The sequence below is a fragment of the Mesoplodon bidens genome, assembly GCF_964165515.1.
Source record: "Mesoplodon bidens genome assembly, chromosome: X".
In the NCBI taxonomy this organism is placed as follows: domain Eukaryota; kingdom Metazoa; phylum Chordata; class Mammalia; order Artiodactyla; family Ziphiidae; genus Mesoplodon; species Mesoplodon bidens.
Genome location: NC_138163.1, coordinates 129,642,694 through 129,667,384, shown reverse-complemented (window position 1 = coordinate 129,667,384; position 24,691 = coordinate 129,642,694). Strand labels below are relative to the sequence as shown.

At 46.0% G+C, this 24,691-nt stretch overlaps 1 protein-coding gene across 3 annotated transcripts in view; it reads right to left on the bottom strand.

Annotated features, from left to right (window-relative positions):
* Positions 1 to 1,472: 1,472 nt before the first annotated feature.
* Positions 1,473 to 24,691, bottom strand: part of GPM6B (glycoprotein M6B) — a 157,290-nt gene continuing 134,071 nt past the window's right edge. The window contains exons 1-6 of one of the 3 annotated variants that reach the window (XM_081222954.1): positions 12,707 to 14,283; positions 10,913 to 11,069; positions 8,303 to 8,474; positions 6,398 to 6,471; positions 5,458 to 5,523; positions 1,473 to 2,681 (exon numbers count right to left, since the gene is read on the bottom strand). In XM_081222954.1, the coding sequence (XP_081079080.1) occupies positions 2,532 to 2,681; positions 5,458 to 5,523; positions 6,398 to 6,471; positions 8,303 to 8,474; positions 10,913 to 11,069; positions 12,707 to 13,062 (975 nt within the window). In that variant the 5' untranslated portion in view covers positions 13,063 to 14,283 and the 3' untranslated portion in view covers positions 1,473 to 2,531. Of the gene's footprint in view, positions 2,682 to 3,101; positions 4,251 to 5,457; positions 5,524 to 6,397; positions 6,472 to 8,302; positions 8,475 to 10,912; positions 11,070 to 12,706; positions 14,284 to 24,691 lie in introns of those variants that run through there. The other 2 variants (XM_081222953.1, XM_081222952.1) reach the window with 2 other exon arrangements.

Here is a 24,691-nt window from a genome sequence, read left to right as displayed (position 1 = left end):
GCTGTTTGCTCTAAATAGTTGTTCTCTCAGTAGTTTTTTTTAATTGAAGTACAGTTGACCTACAGTGCTGTGTTTCAGGTGTACAGCAAATTGATTTAGTTGTACGTATCTATGTATATCTACTCTTTTTCAGACTCTTTGCCCTTACAGTTTATTACAAAACAGTGAGTATAGTTCCCTGTGCTTGTACACAGGAGGACCCTGTTGTGGAGTAGACACATCTAGATCCTGGGTTTGTAAAACAGCCAATGGGACATGGACCTTTATGAAGGTTCCTCACTGTTTCCAGTTTCCCCAAACTTAAAGCTTTGTGTTAATCCCATAACCAATTATGAAGCTAGTCAGAAAAATTATATAGTAAAGCGTGAGTGGCACTTGATGTAAAATACAGCCCAGTGGGTTACGGCGGTTTCTCAAATTGCTCTTGCTTTAAAAGAGGTTTCCGTCAGAAATGAAACATGTAGCAGTTAGAAACTTGATCTCCATACAAATGTGGAATCTTGATTACGCACACTGTTTAAAAATGACACCATACCGAGGACAGAGAAGGACACTATTTATGTTATGGTAAAAAGGCAAGTGAATGAAGCTATAATTTTTATTTCATTTCTCTTAATACATCCACAGCTATTGCCACCTAAATAGATCTTTAAAATAAGCATACACAAGTACTGACTATTATCTACAAATATTTATTGTAACACTTGAACTACAGGAAGCCCTTGGCACTGATAGAAAATATTGATTCACTGTTAGGTTACAAAAATTTATACATAGCAAAATTTAATGCTCTTTACATAAAAAATATTAGACTACTTAAACAAAACTTTCAAAAATTCCTGGTAATGGCTACCAGAATTAGAAAAGTAAAATTAGGCTTTAGACACTGCCTCTTCTAGAACACTGGACTCAAAACAGCACCTCCACTGCTGGAAAAAATATTTAAGTCTGTCATGCAACAGGAAAACAAAACACCAAGCTATTCTGGAACAACTGTTGTACACAGAAGAGAATGTCTCCCAATTAAAAAGAAAAAAAAAAGTCAAGATCCCAATAGGCATTTTTTTTTAGGCATTAACAACACCAACAAAAAGAATCCAAATGAACTATTATACTTGATGTTCAATTTTAATAGCATCTGATAAAGGTATGCTTCCTTTCATTTTAACACATTTCTGCACATGGATACGTTTTAAAATCCAGGAAACAGCCAAACCACAAGTTAATTCTTAACATGAATATACATAGTTAACCCTATATTATGCAGCCCCCTTTAAAAAGCACTGATGCACCCAACAGTTATATGTATCATTACCTAAAGAACAACACAAAGTTTTCCATCACTAATACTCGATACCTATAGTCACTTAATGTTCTGAAACAATGATTTAGAAGGCAAGTTTCTTTCGAAGATGGCTTAAAACTCAAGCAGTTGGGTTTCTTTGTTGTTGTCGTTTTTGTGGGGGGGGGGGTTTTGCTGAACACTGAACTTTATTATTCCAGGAAACTAAGACTTAGATAAGAAAAAGTGAAATAAATACCAACCCTAATTGAAATTACTTCAGTATTCAAGTGTATAAAAGTAGGTGGTGTGCGGTCTGTTGGTCATTCGGTTTTAGCTATAGTTGGTATGAAACTGTAAACTCACTATTCAGACCACGTAAAAACGGTTTTGAGTGGTGGTCATTTTAATAAGGTAACACTTCTCCATTAAGAAAAACATTTGTGGAACAAAATTCTATGAAGGATTTGGGGTTGCCTGTTGTAACTTAAGTTCTTAGAAATTTAAAGCATACTCATTAAGGCAGAGCTGACATTTCTCAAGAAGAATGATGACAACTGGGTCACTTTATTAAAATGAAATCTATTATAAAATTGATTATGGAAAGTTGATTCTGGAAAGTTTGTCAGTTGAGATCCAGCTTCTTCCACGCTCGGTGTAGCAGAATTATTATATGGGCTCATTTTAACGTTCTTGGGAAAAAAGGATTTCTGATTGGATCAGGAAAATATGTCCTGTGGGTGTGCAGGTCAGCTATTTTTTTTTAAAAAAGTCAATTGTAAGAATCACTTTGAGCCCCAGCTTCATAAATGTCAGCTGTCTGTCAGAAATGGAACTTCACATCAACTTCATCTCCTATTTTAGATACATTTATTTATTTGAGAATGGATGGTCACACCCCCTGATGGTGGTATGGCATGGTCCCTATCAAGATAGGAGTATGATGTACTCTCACAGCCTGTCTTGGTAGGATCGTGAACAGGCCACAGATTTTCAAACGGATGATGAACAAAGTGTTGCCTTTTAAAATGGCTCCCATGAAACCTCCAATATCGGTTCTAAAGAAAGAGATTTACCTACTGGAAGGTTTTCCTAGAAATACATCCCAGCAGCTTGAGACAGATAGTGAAGTGTTTGTTTGGACTTCTACATGAGTTTGTTTGGTGGGGTACACATCTGTACTGCAGAGCAGCTGTCTGATGATTTGTCAGAGCTGTAAATTCGTCGGCTGAGACCCTCTGGCAAACATTTATGTGTAAGAATTGAGTTGTTCTTTTGACCGAGACTGGATATCTTGCAGTTCCTGTTCTTCCTTTGCTTTGATATCCTGGTAAGCCTGCATTTTGCTTGCATCCTTTAAGTAAGCCCAGTTAGAAGACAGTATCATGAGGAAGTGGATCTGGAAAAGAAGGGTGAGCATGATGGCTAGTGAGCATGTGAGAAGGCAAAGCGAGCTGCGAGGTAGATTAGACGCTCTGTACTGGAAAAAGGGAGAGGTGGTTATTCCGTATTAATACTCCTTCTGCTATCAATCAGAGGCATCGGAGACTGAGCGCATGCTCTGCTAAGACGCTTCGTAGTAAGTGGCTGAGGAAAAGTTAGTACACACACAAACATAATGAACTTGGAAAAAATGGTCAAAGAAGTTACTGTTAAAGAAAAGGCAAAAGTGAAATACGACAGGGTGCTTTTTACCATTTTGAGGGTAACTTTAAGGCAGAAATTCAGAAACACGTTGTGGGGTTATTTTAGAATCAGTGTTGTGCAAAGATCTAGCTTTCCTATCTATCTGTGGATAGAAATAATTCCCCCAAAGGCCTGAAAGTGTGAACAATGTTTATTTTGAGTAAATAATATAAAACTACATCTTTAACATGTAAAAATGAAGTGAATGTCAAAACCAAAATTAAGAACTAGAAGCCCAGCATGCAGTCTCTGTGTTAACACATTTTTGGTAGTGCAACTATAGTTTTCACTTTATAACTGCCATGATTTCGTTTCACAAAACGTCAAAATCTTTATTATCATCATTCTTTACAGTTGATGTGGCAAACACTTCTTTCCCGCTTATTTTCCTCATCTTTCCTGCAACACCTACATCTCAAGTTCCTTATATTATTTCCTTCTCGCCATATTTGAGACTTTCTGATCCAAGCACAATTACTCTCCCCGTTAAACTCTTACGTGCAGTTTGAGAAGTGGCTATGAGGCGTCAGTTACTACTCACTCACCCAAAGCCAACACTTTGAGGTTATCAATTCTGGGGGCTCTGAAAGGACTGATGGTGTTGTGTAAAAATAAAACTCCATATAAATCGTCTTTTTAGAGATAACAAATAAGCCGACGAAAACTTGAATAAAAAGAGCTCACTGGAGGGGCATTTATTGGGTAGTGAGCCCTGTAATCATAAAGAAAATGTTGTAATCAAATTTAGACTCTGTTTGTAAAATATTTTCCAGACAGAGTCTGACAAGACCAAATCCCGATGAAAACGGTTCTCCCTCCACTGCATCTTCAGCGCTTGTTTTCATCACTGAAATTGGTTATCAGACAAGCAAAAATAATGGAAAATGCAGGTATTCCAGAGTTTTAATACTTAGAGATACTGCTGCTCAGAGTTTCAGTTCAGTTTTTCAGTGGCTGCTCACCAATGTCAGTACGTAACTGAATCCTTTCCAAAAGGTGGAAATAGCCAGATCTCGTTATTTTGTAGTTCATGGACGGTAAGTCATTTCATTAATCTACCATGCACAATGAGTTGACTAAAGCGATTTACAAATTACTAGAATAAAACTGCAGAAACCTAGGCTCTGCTTTAGTCTGGGGTCAGTGATACTTCATGCTACCGCGTATAGCTCTCTAAAGCTCCTTAGTGGCCTTATGCAATTTAGAACTTAGTGCAGCAATCTTCCCGACTCTTAAACTTCAAAACCGCATAGTTATATGTAGTAGCCATCATGTAGATCAGCTGGTGGAAGAGAACAGAACAGGACAGTAAGATACAGGCAATGAGGGCCAGTGCCCTGACGCTTCTAATAAACTCGGGTGGGGATGAGTGCCAGCTCTGAGCCTGCGGTGTGCTGCTTTTTTCCCAGTTATAATCGTAAGAGAAGATTTTTCATAGCTGGCACACACACAAGTTCCTATTTGGCATTTCACATATAAGTAAGTCCTCCGCTCTCCCGTCAGTACGTTTATGAAAAAGACTGGATGTATTTAAAAAATAACAGAGCTGGGTGAGCATCCTGTGAAAGAAAGATGAGGGTAAGAGCCCTGTTTCCCCTCGTTCTTTCCCACGCTGCCCACTCAGCAGCTGTTAGTCCTCTGCCTGCCTGTTGCTCAGCGAAGAGAACAGGTCACCCCAGTGATGTAGCGGGTGGTTCTTTCCCTGGCTGGAAGGGGAAGGGATGACGTCAAGGTTGGAAAAACCGGGAAGGACTCATTTCCAAGCACATGAGATTCCCCCTTCTCTCTACGAGCTTAGATTTCTCAACACCACAAGCCCAGCCCTCCCAAGTGTTATACACACACAAACATACATACACCTGTGTGGCTGCACCCTCCCTACGTGTGAATTTGCCTTGGTGCTAAAAGTTCTCTGTAACTCCCAGGTCAGGACTCAGGGCACTGCCACAGCCATTCGGACGTGCAGAGTGGGGTAAAAGCTGAGGCACCCAAGGCACCACTCTGCCTTCTTGTGGCAACTGTCGGGCTGTAAACAAGCGTCCTTTTCATCATCTATTTAGTGCCATGGAGTTTGCATTTCTGTGATTTCGCTCTTTACACGTTCCCTCACCGGCATGCTGAAGGGCTGTCTACGGTCCCTAAGCACAGGAAGGCAGCGAGGGGCCTTATGGAGAAAACACGTGTGTTAAACTTTGTTCGGGTTTGAGTTACAGTGCTGTTCAGGAATCGGCAATATATACTCAATAAGATGTCTTTCTTTAAACAGAAGCAAACTGACTCTTGCCACAGAATCCAAATTGCATCACCCACCACGGATGCCTAGACCATCACCTCGTCCTTTCTGCAATCTAGACATGGGGTAAGTTTACACAGGGGAAACTGAACCAAGGTCGAGTCCCAGGCTTGTCGGCTGGAAGGGAAACCTGTTATTAGAGTGAGTGCAGGGAAGCGGGGGACTGCACTGGGCCTGTCCTGGGGCCAGTACTCACCAAGGCAATGACGGTGGCACCAGCTCCGGCACAGGCCACGATGAACAGGTGATAGGACATGTAGAACTAGGAAAGAACAGGGCACCAACGTTAGCATTTTATGTGGAAGGAAATGGCCTCCCCCGATCCGGGCGCAGCACCTTCTTTCTCCTCTAGGGCTGTTTTGCGAAGGCTGGGCACGTGCTGGAATCACCTGCGGGGCCTTCCAAACTTCCTGAGGCCCAGGCTGGACCCCAGACCCATTACAGCAGAGTAGCTGGGGGCTGGGCCCCAGCGTCAGGATATGATACTGCGCCGGCGTGCCTGCAGTCTGATCCTGGATATACACGCAGAGCAGCCAGGTAGGCGGGCCCTGCTGGTCTCAGTCGCTCCCAGCTTCCAAAAGCACGTCAGGATTCTCTTGAGTATGCAAGCTTCCATGAGTGCATTTGAGAATTTGCTTTTATAAACAGTTATAAACCGCTGACTAAAGACTATTCTAGAGCAGAGAGATTTTAAACCATAGTGTGTCAGGATTTATTGCCAATTAAGGATGAACAAGAAACAGGAGCAACTCCGTCTGGAAACGTGAGACGAAGTGCCAATGTATAAAAATGTGTTTGTATACCACAAATTCAGGGCAATCTTCTCTATGAAAATTTACCTTGGTTCTGTGACAAGTGTCCTACTTTGAAACACTATCTGAAGGTGAAAGAGAAGAATCTACATATGTATTCAGATTTACAGGACTGGGCTTACTCTCAAACTATTGCCAAAAGAGAAAGCTCTCTGATGGCGCAGGCTCCTCACTCAGTGGGCTGGGCCATGGACCAGGGCCATTTTCTAGATCAAAAAGGGAGGCAGAGAGCCCTCTCTTGCTCTTTGTCCCTAGGAGAACCCCTTCGCTCAGCCTCTTTTGCCCAGTGGTCACCTAGGAGCCTGCTGACGGGGCAGGGTTTACCTCATTGGTGTTGCAGATGTTCTCCAGGGCCGAGCCACATATTCTTCCTGGGAAAGCATTCCAAGGAATGATACCTGAGAAGCGAATCCCAAGAGAAGCTTAGTGATTACTGCAAAGTCCAGCGCCCCTGCTCTCAGCAGGCCCCACCACTTTCAGTGGCAGTGACAACGCAATGACCGGCCAAGTTCTTCAACAACTAATGTACCAGCTCCCTGGAGAACAAGCTTTTGGGAATAAAAAGTCCTATTTGGACAACAGGGCAAGAGCAAAGTCAACTAGCTAGTCCGTAAGAGAATTAGACAACTCAATTTTTTTCCCTACGAATTCTGCTTTGGTTAGTTGGGCTGACAGTCCTGAACTCTAGTTCAACAGCCGCAGGACAACCCTCCTCACAGGCATTTTCTCCTCCTGAAGCCAAACCAACACATCTCCCCCTGAATTTCATGGTGTGCGGCCTCACCCCTCAAGTTCGATGTTGGTGGTCCACCCCAAGATCCGTTCTGAAACTGGGAGGCTGTGCTCAGAAAGGTTCACGGCAGTTCGACAGAGTAATTACGTTCTAGAGTTTGGGTTTCCATTTTGTATGGGTGTCTTTGCTTTTCCATTCCTTTTTGTTGTGTCTTACAAGTATCTCGGAAATGCTTCTGCATTGAAGCTCCAATTGGAAACTTGGAAAACCACTGTCCTTCCGCACAGAGAGCGCGGCCCGTGGTGTCTCTCAGTGCACCCAGCTCACCCCTGCAGGCACCTCGTCCATTCGGCAGCGGCGGCTGCCCTTTCTGCCGGTAATGTCCGGTGTGTGCTTAAATAGGACACGGGTCAAGTTCTCCTTCGCCCAGGTGGTGGTAAGGAAGGAGGATTTTTAAAAAATCCTCCTTATTCCTTCCGTCTTTGCTATGGACCAACAGTATGTCTTTCTGCTTCAGAGGAATGGGAAACGAAACCACTGGTTTCAAATCTAGAACATTTTTTAAAAATGATTACTGATGACCAAAGATTTGTAGTGAATATTTAAGAAGAGGGAAATGATATATGCATCTAGATATTCACTTACAAATACTTTAGAAATCAACTTTAGGATGGACTGAAAACAGAGACTAAAGAACAGTGTGGGTGAGCCTTTGGCTCTATGAGAAGAGATTAGTCCGATGGGCAATTTTAGGTGAGTTTCCTAATGAAAAGCTCTTCTTTTCCTCCTAGTTGTTTCTGCCAAGAACAGGATTTCCTACCATCCTGGCCAGAAGCACTACTGAAACTGCCTTCTCTCCCTCAACAGGGAAGTCGGGTCTACAGTGGTGGACAGGAGGCGCCCTGGCCCCTTCTGTGGCCTGTCAAAACGAACAGACCTTAGCTGCCGAGGGTAAGGATCCCACTCATTAGAAAATATGTGTGAACAGGTTTTTTCCAACAGCTGGCTTTGATAGAGTACATTCTGATGACTTCAAAATACACCTGGATTTTGTTTTGCTTTTCAATGTTAAAGCAATATGGTCATTTAAAAAAGACCTGATTTAAAGAGGTGCATGTGCAGAGTAACTGGATTATACGGTGCATGCAATATTCTGGATGGAAAACTGGACGGTACAAAACCGAAAAGAAGTTGAAGGAAAAATATATACTCTTTTTAGAGTGGATATCCACACATCTTTTTTGATTGAACTGCATTATAAAAAGTTTCTTTTACTGTACCCTGAACTAGCAAATATAACAATTGTGAATGACCCTTTAGAGCCTAACTGATGTTTCCATCCAGAAAATGGAGCACATTGAGGGAGAGAGTATAATAAGCTCTTCCAACAGAAGGGATGAAACCCATCTGGATGCTTAGACGCCCATGTAAATAATCAAGGCCCAGACACACGCACAAGAGGATACCAATGAATCAAGGAGCTGAAAAGGAAGTACCGTATTGCCGGATGTCCACGCAGATCTGCTCCACCCCGGCTGTCCCGTTGGTCTGGGGGGACTTGATGACTTCACAGGTTGACCATATGTTGTAGAACATAAACACGGGCACCGCAGAGAAACCAAACACGCCCAGCCAGGCCACTCCCAGCACATAGGTGAGGAAGACGAACTAGGCCGAAAAGGAGGAGGAGAAAGAATCGTCACCGACCAGGGCAAAGCACATCCCCCGGGAGGAGTGATGACGCATTTCCCGGCCGATACCGAACCTGTGGGACGCAGTCAGAGCACCACCTGGACCATGGCAGTGACAAGGCAAGTCTTGGAACTTTGCGGGTCCCTCTTTTAGCAAGGACGTGAGTGGCCATGAGAGGATCTCCCTTGTCCAAGGTCACAGAGCTAGTTGGTGACAGGGCCTCCTCCTACACACCAGTGCTGCACTTAACCAGGGGACAGTGGCTGGAGGCTTTCACAGGCCACTGAATTATAACTCTATAACAGTTTCCCAAATTCCCTTTCTTTTACATAATAGATGGGCCGTAGAACAGCCATTGCTACAGGAAGCCCTTTCCCCAAAGGAACTTGGCTAGTTTCATGATCCTGTGAAATTACTAAAAAGCATTAGATGCTTGCACCTTTACTACGTTTACACTAGCCGTGAACACAAGCTTTGTGCACAGTGGACCTGATAAAAATTTTGTTCTGTTTTTCAGCTTTAAGATCCACAGCAGCGACGGCCGCGGGAAGAGGCTTCATCGTGCTGGCCCACGTGCTGCCATGGGCGATTTCACCAGGAACAGGATGGTACAGCTTTCCTTTCTTCCTGACCTGCTTGGACTACCGCTTTTCAGAGAGCTTTGAAAAGGCTGTTTCAAAATCGCTGTGGGTCTGATATTTTCAGAACGCGCACCCACCCAGCGCCCCGACGCCAGGCAGCGTCCTCAGCTCGCCCCCTCCTCGCGCGCTCAACTCGCGTACAGCAGACCCCGGAGCCCGCCTCGCCCGTGGGCTTCGTCTCTGTGCCCCCTTCTGCGCTCTCACTCCCCATGAGCCCGGAGTCTCCCGATCGATGCCCTCTTGCTCACCTTCCTCCAGTCGCTGCCCCTGTGCGTGGTCCCGTCACAGCCTGCCTGTCTTTTGATGCCATTCCCAGCCCGGCAGCCCAGGCCTTTCGTGATCTGGCCACGGTCTGCTCTCCGCAGCAGCATCCTTTCCCTCCTCTGGGCTCCAGCCTCCCCTGCCAGCCAGGCCGCAGCCCCTCTGCTCTGGGCTGCTCAGGCTGGGTCCTCCCCCTCCACGCCGGGTGCCGCTGCCGCCCTCCCTGGGCCCCCCAGCCCTGGGCCCACAGCTCTACTGCCGCTCACGGGAACGAGCGCACGGTGTCCCGGCCCCTTCCTACCCAGGCTCCCATCTGGGCCCAAAGAAGTACCTACACTCTCTGTGCCTCCCTTAAGGAGGATTTTTAGGAACACTGGGCGCTCCGTGTCTTCTAAGACAGGGTCTGCGTCCTTACCTCGTGACAGCAGAGAGCTCCGTCGGTGCCCCTCGGGAGCCGCGGCCCTGCAGCGAGGGTGCGTATCTCCCTCCCTCCCTCCTTCCTTCCATGCCTCCCTCAGCCAGCCTGGGCGTTCTGCCTCCATGGGAGTGCGTCTCTCTCAACTCCCCAACTGTTTTCGTCACATCCGACCACTTGCTCAAACGCCAGCTAGCTGTTCGGCACAGGCTATTACGAGCAGCACTTCAATGCGCCCCAAGTCAAACTCCACGAACGCCCCTTTCCCCCTCCACCCCTGACCTTCCTTCTGTGAGACGGCACTTTCTAGCCCCGCCTCTTAACGAGCCCCTCTTAGGCTCTGTCCTCCTCTAGACCCGAGGTCAGCAAACATTGTCTGCAGCAGGCCGGAGGGGACACGTCAGGCTCCGCAGGCCACGTGCAGTCACAGACGCTCCTCAGCGCTGCTGTTACAGCATGACCGCGGCCGCAGGCGCCCTGTCAACGAAGGGGTGTGGCTGGGTGCCAAAAAGTCTATTATGGACGTCAAACCTAGAATGGCGTAGAATTTCGTGTGTCCTAAGATATTATTCCTGTGTTTCTTCCCCCAGCTCATAGGTGGATAAAAACAGGTGGTGGGCAGGCTCTGGAGCCGGCTTAACCCCCCTCTTTAGGCTCTAAACTTTTGGAGGACAGTCCCCAGCGAGGTGCTTAGTAGGAAGCATGCTTGGTCAACACTGCCAGAGGCACTGGGACCATTCATCACAGTATGGGTGAGTCTTCGTGGCCACAATCCATATTCAAAGATAAATGAAGGAGAGCAGTGAGATGATAGGAAACTATCTCCTTTCATAGTGGGGACTTTATATTTGAAAAATCTTCAATACCCTTGTCATCTGGACGGTGATAAGAGAAATGCTTGATGTCATCCTACCAGCCATAGATTTTAATTTCTCCTCAATAATATGTTGAGGGTTTTTTCATATTCCTCACTCTAAGTTGGAACGGACACTCCTGTCATGGACTCTGCACGTACTCTGTTAGCTTTTACCAAATACAAAGAAACACGTGGAGGTGTGGCTCTGGCTGGGTATCAGTCATCAGACATTCGTACTCACCATCCCACTGATGCAGCGGCCACAGGCGGTTGTTTTAAACTCCCCGTGCAGCTCTTTCACTGCGCTCGTGGTGTAGAAGCCTTCTGCCAACAGAATGATCCCGTACAAGAAGAAAAAGGACGCAATTCCATAGATGACATACTGCATCAGTTGTATTCTAGGAAAAGAAGGTCCAAGTGGTTAACAGACGCTTTGGGCCTCTGGAGGGGGGCCGTGAGGGTGACATCACTTGCCCCGCTGATGGCTTCGGTGGGCTCATGGGGCACTGCAAGCGGCCATCCCTGCCCAGCCCACCGCAACCTGAGCCTTTCTTCCAAGGTGAGCAACCTTCCCAGACAAGCGAGAAGTTTCCTTTGTGCAGGGCCCCAGTTGGAATCTTTTCAATACTTACGAGATTAACTCGTCAATGTCTGCATTTATAAGTAAAGTCACTCACCCAAGGATGCACACACAGCCAGGATTTAAACGCTGGTCCAGTGGACATGTTCCTTCCACCATATCAAAATGCCTCCCAACCAGGCCTAGTGTTTAATGTTATTCTGATAAAACCCCTAAGTAAGCACTGAGGGCTGCTTTAAGGAGTAATGTGGGCAAACGCTTTCTGCACAGACATTCTCATTATATATCAAGTAGATACAAAAAGTTAATTCACATCTAATTTTGTCCTATGAAAGCCAACAGCGATGCAGCTGACAACCTTTGGCTGCCCACTGGAACCACCTGGTGAGCTTTAGAGACAACAGGTACCTGTGTCCTCTCCCCAGAGATCATGACTTAATTAGTCTGGGGTGAAACATGGACATGGGGAGTTTTTTAAAAGATTGCTGGAAGTTTGAGAGCCACTCATCGAGATCACCAGCTAATTCAACTAACACACCTTTCCCAGGCTCAGTCATGGTGCGTATCTCTTGGTCTTTTTTGGACACATTTGGCACTCAGCGAGTCCACTGTCCTGCTGGATCCTCCTTATAGCCTCCCCCACTGCTGCTCATTTCTTTGGAATCATTTCCTGAACAGATAAAAAATAAAGTTCCCTAAGGACTCTTCCCACAGGATCCTGTTTTTGTTCCATAAAAATTCACTCGTGCCTTTTTCAAAAGTCTGGTAGAAAAGTTTCTTCCAGTCACAAGATACCTAAAGACTGTCAAACCCTGGTAGTCAGGAAGGAAAAAGAAAACACTGAAGGGCAAGGGGAAAATATACGAAGGAAATAAATTCATTGCTGCCGCGCATGCTCGGTTAGAGAATCCATGCATGGGAGTTGTTGCGACTCCACTGAGAATGATTCCAGAAAGGGAAGGCTGAGGCTGAACCCCTACAAACAACGTCCCCTCTTCTGAACTGGAGGATACTCGGGGAGTTTTCTTCTGCTTGAAGAATGAATGTCCAAGTCCTGTTCCTGTAGACTTAGAGTTGGGCTAAGTCCTCCACAGGGTTCCTACCATTCCAGGGCTGGCCGTTTTCTGTGGCAACACTGGAGGGCGACTGTTACTTGGGAACCACGGTAACTCTCCTGGTGGGAGGACTTGGCAGCATTGCCACCGTCGCCCTCGGCCACTGTGTGCAGAGTGTCCTATGTGTGCACCCTGGTGAGATCCCACCCCAGGTCCCAAACACCCACTGCACTCTTGGCCCTTTCTTTTTCCTTCTCTCCCGGACCTTTTCCTATCTGCCTCCAGGGAGCATGAATGAAAAGCATCCATTTTCTCCCAGGTGAGCACACTGCAGTCTTTCTGTAAACCCTCCTGGGGTGGTGGCACTTTAAATACATCTTCAAAGGAAGCAGGTACTTACACCTCGCTCAGCAGGGCGTGGTCACTGGTGTTGGTGGAGAAGTGTTGCTCAAGGATGGCCACGGTGCCCGCGAGAGCCACGTGCCCACAGCCGCAGAACAAGGCGACCCCGGAGAAGCAGAGGATGGTGGCCACCAGGGAGGCATAGGGGACTCCTCCCAGACACTTGATGCAGCATTCGAAGCAGCCTGGACCCACAGGAGAGAAAACGCTGCTGTTAAGGGCAAAACTCCTTCTGACTTCGTGAAGACCACCCATTAACAGAGAAGGCTCGACTCGTCCATCTTCCCACGCATGCTCTATGGATAATAGCTCAACGTCCCAAGGACCAGAGGGGGAGCTGTCGTCATCCCACATTCTGCAGGTGAGGACTTGGGGGCTCCAAGAGGACGTGTGTAGCTTAATTTGCTCGGGGTGAGTGGCAGAGCAGCCAGCTGACAAATAGTCCTGGAGGGAGGCTCAGTTCTACAAGTTCTTGTCTGACCCGGGGTCAGGTTAGGGAGCAGCAGTCATCCCACTCGCAATGTCAAAAGAGCTGCAGTGAGGCTGCGGTTCTATGAAGAAAAGCGACCGTTAAGTTCCCCCCAACCTCAGCCTTCTGGGGTTTCGGGTACCTATTTCTCTCTTTCTGCAGCAGCCAATGGCTTTCCCCGAGCCTTTGACCTCCTGGGAAACCAGAAGGGTCAAATACAGTAATTACACTATTGCTGTGGTCAGAAAAATATCAAGGGAATCATTTTGGAAAGGTGGTGGTCCTGTTGGTCCCTAGAAGTACCAAGTCACCCAGATCCGCTCAAGTGGGTCCACTCAAGTTTCATGTCAATATCAGAAATTAGCTCAACTTTTAAGTAAAAATCTTCCCCTGGGCCAGGCAGCACAAGCAATTTAATCACAGTCCTCCCCCCACCCCCTCCTCGGCTTCCACCTGCCGCCCTCCAACAGAAACGTTCAGAGTAAGAAAGAACCCAGAACTGGTGGGTGACGACATTTAAGTACCTGAAGGGGGAAAAGGAACAGAGGAAGGGGGGGAAAAAAAAGACAAAATGAGCATCCATGAAGTGAAATGAAGGAGAGAGCCACAGTTCACGCTTCATTCTTGAGAGGAATAAGACTTTCATTCATTTTTATAATCAACTTTGACTTGAGATGTCCATAAAGACCTCCCGGGGGGCAGTCGGGTGACATTTTCAGTTCGGAGACATTTACATTTCAGTAGAGCAGTGGTGGCCTCGGGATAATGTCGGTACCTCTCGTGACCTCCCATCCCTGTTTACGTTATCCAGACCCTTAAGTAAATGGCTTGTCGAGGAAATCGACTCTGAATGCATTACGATGTTTAACAGCGATCAAGAGCCGTTCATGACTTCAGGGCAAGCACATTAAGGTGGCTAAATTTCTTTCACCCCAACGGTCTTTACAGTAGACAGGGAATGACTACCGCAGCGAGAAACACTGGAGCTAGGCTTTTCCATTTTGATGAGCATCCCATTCTAAACTAGCATTTGCTTAAACCTACCCCAAGCGGCGACTATACACTCACTACCCAATCTCTCTTCAGTTCATTGGAAAATAAAAAGGTCGGGCTCTCATAAGAAAGTGTGCTGCCTTTCATTTCAAGAGATGACCAGCTGTTTTCATAAAGACCAACCTCCCTGAAATGGACTGATGAAACTGCCTAAAATGGGACCCAGCACACAATACAGTTCAAGTTCACTAGCAAGTCAGTACCTTAAAGAGCTTTTGGACACTTGAGATTTGTGAATGAGGATGACGGAGGTCAATCTTATTTTGTCCTATGACCTTCCAGGGGCTGAGGTGAGGCGAGAGGAATGCAACTAAAAGTCCAAATGCTCTCCAGGCTCCCAAACCGAGAGGAACTAAAATCATTGGCCTCGATGTATTCCATTATATAAGAGGGAAAATAGACCTCTTTTCTCTTGTGTTGTATCATTCCCCACCTCCCCCATTCTCAGCCTCCATGGTGAAGTTAGGAACAAGATGAACGCCTGCTTCCCTAGCTAACAAAGTTATATCTGGTCCTTATTGGATAGAGAAGTGTGGCCTTGAGACTGTGCTGTCCAATATGGCGGCCACTAGGCACATGTGGCTGTTTAAATTATTCAAAATAAAATCAAAACTTGAGTTCCTCCATTGCATAAGCCACATTTCACATGCTCAGCAGCCACGTGGGCTGGTGGCGACCATGTTGGACCAAACAGATACAGGACATTCCATCACTACAGAACACCACTGTGGAAGATCAATTCTGACTTGCCACAAATTCACTTTTCTGTGACATGAGCTAGATTCTGAGTTTTACTTTGGATTTCATTCACTCAGGACTTTGTGAAGATCCACAGGGTGCTAAGCACGGTGCTTGGCACTGGGAATACAAACATAAAATAAAACGCCTCCTCTGCCTTCAAGGAGATCAGTTTAATGCAGGCAGACGAGTAACAGAATTTCTATAGCACAGCGTGATGAGCGCCAAGATAGAGGCTGCTGGAGAGCCAGTGGATGGTGGGTGGGGGAAAAGAGAGAGACGGAAGGACAGGAGGAAATATAATTCAAATTGGAGAGGGGTCCGGAAAGCCTTCCTACAGAAAAACCTAGGATGCAGAATATGTAAACAGCTGACATGGGGACACTGGTATATAATCTGATAAAATTTGAAGAAATCTAAAGATTTCTGTTGTATATTATTTTAATAAGCCCACATCCTGTCTCATCATCTGGAGTTAGGGCTAGGTGTTACAGCAGCATAACACACTTGCCCTTTAACAATAGAACTCATCCTTCCAAATCCCCAGCTTCCACTTCAAAACAGTCTTTCATCCAAAGGGTTAGAGCATTCTGCTTCTTTCAAAGGAAATATCACAGCTGTTCCCTGGCTCAAAAAGACAAGTGGGGTTAGAAGAATGATGCGGTTCAGTCCCAAATTCACCACTAGATCAAGGCTAAAGTTTCCCTCCAATGTCTCTCTCTCGTGGACTCCATATACCCCATGCTGTGGGTCTAGTTTTAGAACAGCAGGGGAAACCAAGGACTCGAGAATTTGGGGGACCACTTCAGTGAATCATACTCTCTCAGCAGAAGCCCATGCTCTTAGGTTTTCAGCGGATGATTTTATTTGCAAACATACAACTCTGCCTCCTGTAGAACAGAAGTCACCATATTGGTCATTGTCATTCCACATGCACAGATAAAACTCCTACGGACCCTGCTAGCCACTGTGAGCAGAAGCTGGGTGAAATTTATAGGAAATAACCTGGGGAAAATGTATAGGAAATAATACAGCTGGAGGCAGAGCTTATTCTAGCATGGTTGACCAGTTACCCACACGGCTAAAATTGCATGTGTGGCAGATATCCAAGCATCTGTAAACGGATCACTCCCCACTGTACCTTCTATGTCAGTCTAGAAGCCATCTCTCCCCACAGCGTGTAACATAACTTTGAACACTGGGCGATTTGGTCGTATGCCACACACTTAACCCAGAGGAACCAAAAGTGCTGCAAAAAGTTAGCAAGAAAACCCTAAATATGTTTCTAAAATATGGTATCAATACTGTTAGGATCCTCACGTTAACAGCATTTCTGACCCGAAAAACGTGCAGGTATGTGTGCGGCAGAGGTGGTAGTGGAGGCTGACGGTGTGTTCAGGCTGGCCTCACAGGAGTACCACCTGCACAGGCCTATGGGGCCCTATGCTTAGTATAATACTCCGATACTGCCGTCTGGACATGCTTAATAATTCCTCAACAAGGGTATCCGCATTTTCATTTTTGCATTGGGCCTACGAACTATGGAGCCAGTCCTGGGTGTACTTATGTGGGAGGAGGCAGGAGGGGTTCTTCCTACTTTATATGGCCACAGTAGTATTGTTTCATTTCACAGTGTTAGACAGAAATACAGCCCAGAAGGGCAGACACTGCCTTGCCTACCATAGCATCCTGAGTACAGCAACCATCATACTATATCAAGGGACTGGCGTGTGCTAGAATGACTGATTTCCCCTTTGCTCTGAGAGGGAATAGAAGTCACCCGCTGTACTACGCAAAGCAGAGTCAACACTCCAAGTTCCCCTAAACCAGGGGTCAGCGAACTACAGCCTGTATTTTTGTAAATAAAGTTTTATTGGAACACAGCTCACACCCCCTTCATTTACAGATCGCCTGTGGCTATTTCTGCTCTACGATGGCAGAGCTGGGTAGCTGTGACAGAGGGCACGTGGCTTACAAAGCCTGAAACATTTACCCTTTACAGAAGAAGTTTGCAGACCCCTATCTGGAAGCACTGACATTCAGAGTGTGGTCCCAGGACCAGGAGCATCAGCGTCGCCTATGAACGTGGTAAAAATGCAAATTCTCAGGTCCCACCCTAGAACAACTGAATCAGAAAATCAGGGGTTGGGGGGTGGGGGTAGAGCCGGGCATCTGTGCTTTCAGGTGATTCTCACGTAGGCTCCAATCTGAGAACCACTGTCCTGAAGAATCATGCCAGCGCTACACTGGGGCAGCCCCGCCTGGTATCTTTACCAGCCAAACTGTGCGACAGTAAACACCTAATGCCATGAAACGATTCCTGGCTTCTGGCCAAGATGGAGTATCAGGGACCTAACTTATCCTCCTGCCTGAAACCACAACCGAACTGAACAAAACCTATGAAACAATGGTCTTCAAGGTATTACACATCAGGCTGTGAAGAAGCACCCACGGCTAATGAGTCAATTATTAAATTCTCAACAGAACCGACGGATCAACATGAACTGACCGGTAACGCACTTTGAAGCAGCAGCACGGGGTCCCCTGAAGGTGCAGCTCAGCTCTCATTTGAGCAAGACAAGCTGTGCCCCGTCATCTTGCTGTTATCATCATCTTGGGTACTGGGGTCTCCTAAAGGCCCGATTGAATGGAAGCTGCCAGTTAAGCAGGGTAACAGATACGGGTGAGGATGAGAGCGCTGGGAGGGAGGGAGCAGCTGTCCATTCACCCATTCATTCCATTAGTGAACATTCAGTGCTCACCGAGGTGTCTCTGAGGTCCCAGGTACTGGGCTGGATGCTGGGGACTTGGTGGTGAGCTATGATAGGTGCGGTCTACACGCTAATGGAGTTTATAGCCTATGGGGGAAACAGACACTATCCAAATGGTTTTGGGCTCAGAAGTGCTAGGAGAGGAAACCATGAGGACTTACTGAGGCTTCTGGACAGTGACCAGGAACAGCCTCCGCAGCTTAGATCTGAAGGATGGATTGGAGCTGATTAGGTACAAGTAGAGAGGGCTGGGTTACGGAGGGTGTGCCGGGGAAACAGGAACAGTGCGAACAAAAGCTCTATGGTGGAAAAGAGCAGGGCGCTTTCCCGGGCATAGAAGATGCCAAAACACAGAGAGTACACGGTGAGGGTGGGGCAAGGAAGGCAGGAGAGGGTCTACTGGAGCTAGAAGCACTGAGGGCTTTCCAGGCCTCCTGAAGGACTCTGGACTTTATCCGCAGCATCATGGGAAGCCACTGAATATTTTTAACCCCAGGGAACAGACTGGGGTTGTAGAAGATCCTCCTGGCAGATGTGATGGGAACAAAGTGGCCGTGGATATGGGGAGGAGCTTGCTGCGATGCTTCAGGCAAAAGAGGGCAGGCGCTTGGACCAGGGCAAAAGCAGCAGAAGTGGGAGAAAGGGATGGGTCTGAGAGAGGTTTGAGATGTCAAGTGGGCACAACTTGGTGTGGACTCAAAGGAGGGGTTGGGGATGGCTGGTGACAACCAAGGATGACTTGACTCCTCCATTTCTGCACGTGGAACCCAATGGATGTTTTGCTGTTCCCTGAGCTGGGCTTGACCCAGGAGGGCTAGGCTTTGAGGACAAAGATGTTGAGTTCAGTTTTAGACATGCTGAGTTTGAGGTGACCAGATGCCATCTTAAGGGGGGCGCTTCCGGTAGGCGATCGGATATGTGGGTCTGTAGCTCAGAGGAGCTGACGCTCGATGCTGTCAGCTTCTGGACCGCAGCGAACACTTTCAGAGGTCAAGGAAAGACATGAGGGGACCATTTAGCAGCTGAAAGTACTTTAAAGCCTTTGCTTTGCCAAGTGTGGTCCTTGGACGAGCTGCATGAGGTTCAGCAGGGAGCTTGGGGGAAATGCGGAATCTTGGACCCCACCCCAGACCAACCAAATCAGAATCTGCATCTGAACAAGCCCGCAGTTGTGTGCAGTGAAAGTTTGAGAAGCCCAGGCCACAGCCACCAGTCCCAGGTGCAGCATCCTGAGTCCCTTTGAAGTGCCTGCTTTTGTGTCAACTGTGTTTGGTGTTTTCTCCCGAAGAGGTGGCCTGCTGGGCTTGGCTGTAACTCCAGCCACTTGCAAATCAAATGGCAAGTTCCAGGGGCCGCAATGAAGAAAAACACAATGTTACAAGCTGTTCAGCCATCTTGAAAAGAGTGCAACTAGAGTGTTTTTTTCTGAGCCAAGCACGCACCGTTAACCTCCGATTTTTCACATCAAAGATGTTTTAGTGCCTTACCACAGACGGTCTGAGAACACAGACCTATCACACCCCACCCCCATGCAGACAAAGGTCCTGGATCTGTGCTTCGGGCCGTCCCCAGCATGCGAAGTCACAGGCCAGGCTGATGCTTTTAAAGAGGGAGGTGCTGCCGAGTGTCAGCAAAGCGCCACGCTGTGACATGTTGATGCCAGCTACGGAAGATCGATGCTTTTCTTGGATATTCCTATAAATCCACAGGCTGAGCTTTCCCAAGCTTCAAACCAGCAATGACAACGTTGGTGAACATAAACCAGAAAAGGCAAGGAAAGCATTTTTTGGGTGACTACGAACTCCTTGTGGGGAAAAAAAAAACAAAACAAAACACTGCTAGGCCTTCTAGCACATAGTATTTACTAATATTCTCAGTACCTCTCACCAACGCCGCCTCCTGCCACCCCGCCCAGCAGCTCTGTTAGGTTAATAAAGTCTTCGGCCTTCATTTGGCCGGTCTCTGAGGCTAAAGAGAATTTTCCGTTTTGATTTGCACTAAAACTCCAGTGTGCGTTAGCCTAAGATAGTTTAAATATAAACCACACAGTAGGGAGAAAAAATAGGCCTCAACGCCTCTTCCTCTCAATGGCCATTTTGTTTCTGGCATCACTAGAACCTTCTGTGCAGAACAACAGAATAAAACATGTTTTGTCCTCGGGCTTGTGGATGGCTGTTGCCATGGCTGTGAGTTCATAACGGCCCAGTGATTTGCCCCAAGTTGTCTGTGATCCTGGCTGCAGCTTTAATGCTGGCTCAGAAGTAGGGCCGGCAGCAACAAGGGCTCAGATTCTTCCCCAGGGAATGAATCTCTCTCTCTCTCTCTCTCTCTCTCTCACACACACACACACACACACACACACACACACACACACACAGCCCTCTACGCATGGCCTTCCTTGCTGCTTTACTGATTCCTAACGGTCCACCAAATTCAAAAAGAAAAAGAGAAGTAACCAAGGTTTGCAACTTTCAAACAACCAGCAGGAAAACGGAGGCAGAGAGAATCCTTACTTAAGAGACATAAAAGCGGATGTCAGGGGACCAAGACCCCCCTGACTCGGAGTTGGCTCAAGCAGTGGTTCTCAACAGGGGGCGACGGTGCCCCCCCAGGGGACATGGAGCAACGTCTGGAGATATTTTGGGTCGTCACAACTGGCGGAGGGGGCGCTACCGGCTCTAGTGGGTGGAGTCCAGGGATGCCGCTCAGCATCCTACAGGGCACAGGACAGCCCCTCAACAGCTATACAACCCCAATGTCAACAGCACGGAGGCAGAGAATTCTTGAGACAGCACAAACACATATGCTCTGCAATGTTCACATCACTGGTTTCCAACTGGGGACGATTCTGCCCTCCAGGGGACATGTGGAGACATTTCAAGTCATCACAACGGGGCGGGCGCTACTGGCAGGTAGTGGGTAGAAGCCAGGGATGCTGCTCAACATCCCGCAGTGTACAGGACGGTCCCCACCCCAAACACAACAAGCAACAAAGCGACACGAAGAAGGATGAGAAACCTCGCTCTCAGGCCATCATGTACAATCCCGGTCTGACACACCAGTGTGACTGCCTAATTCTACAATTAAAAACAAAAAGAGCTTAAAATAAACCTTACTTCGCTTACAAAATATTACAGAGCAGAAGTTCTCAAGTTTTGCTGCCCATTAGCATTATCTGGAGTGCACTGGAAAGCCCTGATGTCCACACTTCACTCCAGACCAATGAATCAGAATTTCTCGGGGTGGGACTCAAGAACTAGTGGTTTTCCTTAAAAAAAAAAAAAAAAAAAAGCTCCCCAGGTGATTTCAAGCTGGAGAACAAGTGTTCTAGTGCAGGCGTCAGCCAACTGTGGCCCATGGGCCAGACTCAGCTCTCCATATGGCCTGCGAACACAGAGTGCTTTTTTATATTTCGAAATGATTTTTTTAAAAACCAAAACTCAAAGAATAATATTACTTCGTGACACAAGTATATGGAATTCAAATTTCTGTGTCCATAAATAAAGTTTTACTGGAACACAGCCGAACTCATTCCATTATGTACTGTGTGTGGCTATTTTCAAGCTGCAAAGGCACAGGTGAGTAGCTGCCAGATGTTTACCATTCGGCCTTTTACAGGAAAAGTTCGCAGCGCCCCCTTCAAGAGCACTCGTTCTCCAACCTTCATGTGCATATAAATTCCCTGCGGATCCCGTTAAAATGCAGATTCTGTTTAGGCAGGTCTGGGCAGGAGACTGTGCCTCTGCATTTCTCACCTGCTCCCAGGGGATCCTATTCTGCAGGCCCATCGGCTGGTCGCTGAAGCACAAGGGCAGAAAAGAGGGGCTCTCCAAGAGGGGTCTCTGCAGCCCTGGGAGACCCTGAGACTCACTCAGGAGGTCTGGGAGGCCAAAACTGTCTTTATAATTGCACTAGAAGATATTGACTTTTTTCACTGTGTTGACGTTTGCACAGTAAAACTGCGGATGGCTTAGCGCGAATCAGGCAGTGGCACCAAAGTGTATTAATCAGCAGTGTATTGCTCACCACCACACATTAATAGGAAAAAAGCCAAAAGGGACAGTTTCACTTAAAAATGTCCTTGATGCAGTAAAAAATTATCAACTTTAATAAATCTAAACCCCCATTTTGAAGGTTCTGTGCAATGAAAAGAGAAGGACACGTACAGGGCTGCTGCATACCAGAGCACAATGAAAAAGTTCATGTGCGACTGAGTTACGAGCTGAACTAGCACCTTGTTTTTCGGTGGACCGCCATTTTTTCTTTAAAGAATGACTAACAAGCTGTAGTTACTAAGACCTGGGAAGTCCCTGGTGGTGCAGTGGTTAAGACTCCGAGCTCCCAATGCAGGGGGCCGGGGTTCGATCCCTGGTCAAGGAACTAGATCCCACCTGCATGCCGCAACTAAGAGTTTGCATGTCATAACTAAGGAGCCCACCTGCCACAATTAAGACCCGGTGCAACCAAATAAAACAAATAAATAAATAAAATATTTTAAAAAATACTTGGGGAGAAGACAGACAGACGGCCAACAGGCATATGAAAAGATGCTCAACATCACTAATCATCAGGGAAATGTAAATCAAAACCACAATGAGTTATCACCTTGTACCTGCCAGAATGGCTATTATCCAAAAGACAACAAATAACAAGTGTTGGCTTTAAAGATGTGGAGAAAAGGGAACCCTTGTGTACCGTTGGTGGGAATGTAAATTGGTGCAGCCACTATGGAAAACAGTTTTCATGTTCTCCATATAAACACCCAGAAGTAAAATAGCTTTGGTCATACTGGTAATTCTACTCTTAATTTTTTCAGGAATCTCCACACTAATTTGAAAAGATATATGCACCTCTGTGTTCATTGCAGCATTATTTGTAATAGCCAAGACATGGAAACAACCTAAGTGCCCACTGATGGATGAATGGATAAAGATGATATAAGAGCTACCATATGATGCAGCAATCCCACTCCTAGGCATGTATCTGGAGAAAACTGTAATTTGAAAATATACATGCACCCCAATGTTCACTAAAGCACTATTTATGTTACCCAAGACATGGAAGCCACCGAAATGTCCATCAACAGACGAATGGAAAAAGGAGGTGTGGTACATATATACAATGGAATATTACTCAGCCACAAAAAAGAATGAAATAATGCCATTTGCAGCAACATGGATGGACCTAGAGATTATCATACTAAGTGAAATAAGTCCGACAGAGAAAGACAAATATCATATGACATCACTTCTATGTAGAATCTTAAAAAATGATACAAATTAACTTATTTACAAAACCGAAACGGACTCACAGATTTCAAAAGCAAACTTATGGTTACCAAAGGGGAAACGTGGCGGGGAGGGATAAGTAGGAGCTCGGGATTAACATATACACGCTACTATATATAAAATAGATAACTAGGGCTTCCCTGGCGGCACAGTGGTTAAGAATCCACCTGCCAATGCAGGGGACACGGGTTCGAGCCCTGGTCCGGGAAGATCCCACATGCCACCGAGCAACTAAGCCCGTGCGCCACAACTACTGAGCCTGCGCTCTAGAGCCCGCGAGCCACAACTACTGAGTCCGTGTGCCACAACTACTGAAGCCCGCGTGCCTAGAGCCCGTGCTCCGCAACAAGAGAAGCCACCGCAATGAGAAGCCCGCACACCGCAATGAAGAGTAGCCCCCGCTCGCCGCAACTAGAGAAAGCCTGCGTGCAGCAACGAAGACCCAATGCAGCCAAAAATAAACAAATAAAATAAAATAAAATAGGTAACTAATAAGGACCTACTGTATAGTACAGGGAACTCTATTCAATATTCTGTAATGACCTATATGGGACAAGAATCTGAAAAAGAATGAATACATGTATATGTATGACTGAATCACTTCGCTATACACCTGAAACTAATATAACATTGTAAATCAACTACAATAAAAAAATTCTTAAAGATTATATGATATATATCTTATGTGTATATACATACACACACACACACACACACACACAGAGAGAGAGACTTGGGTATCTGGCAGAAATTTTCTCAAAAATGATGTAAATGAGCTTGTTACTTCAAAGAAAACAAGTGATAGTATCTGTTGTCAATCAGTTTTGGAAAACTTGCACCTGTGACAGTGAAAACTCCCAGCTTCCCAGTACTTAAGAGACTTCTTGATGAAATCATTGGTACTATTAATGAATTTGACTTTTGGGATATGGTATAATGGAATGTGTCAATACTTGGAAGATCTGCACCACCCAGAGAACCAGTATTTTCCAAAGGACCAATGTGGGATGTTACAAAATCGTTCTCGAATACAGACCCAATCAAAGTGCAAGGTAGAGCAACAGATTTTAATGGAACAGAGTAGAAGAAGTTCACTGATATAGTTTCAGATTCCACATTATTAATAATCTCTAAGAAACCACCATTTGTTGGATTTGGGTGTATTATCAAGGAAGAGCTCCACAAATACATGAAAAGGCCATTAACCACTGTGCCACCAGGCAAGTCTTAGTAACTATAGCTTGTTAGTCATTCTTTACAGAAAAAATGGCGGTCCACCAAAAAACAAGGTGCTAGTTCAGCTCGTAAGTCAATCGCACGTGAACTTTTCTTTGTGCTCTGGTATGCCTCTGAATGAATGTAGAGGCAGATGTAAGGATCTAGCTGTCTAATATTGAGCCAGATGTTTAGGAGATTCACAAAAATGTAAAAGAGTGCTACTCTTCTCACTCAAGTTTTACTTTATTTGCGAAAAGACTTATCTTTCCCAAACACTATTTATGTTAACATGTAATGGGTTTATTATTGTCATTTTAAACAAATATGGTCATTATTTTTTAAAGGATAACATATAGTCTATTTCTGCGATCAAATATTAATAGATAAAATATAAAAAATAAATTATACAACTTTTAAAACTTCTATGATGAAAACGTTATTACTTA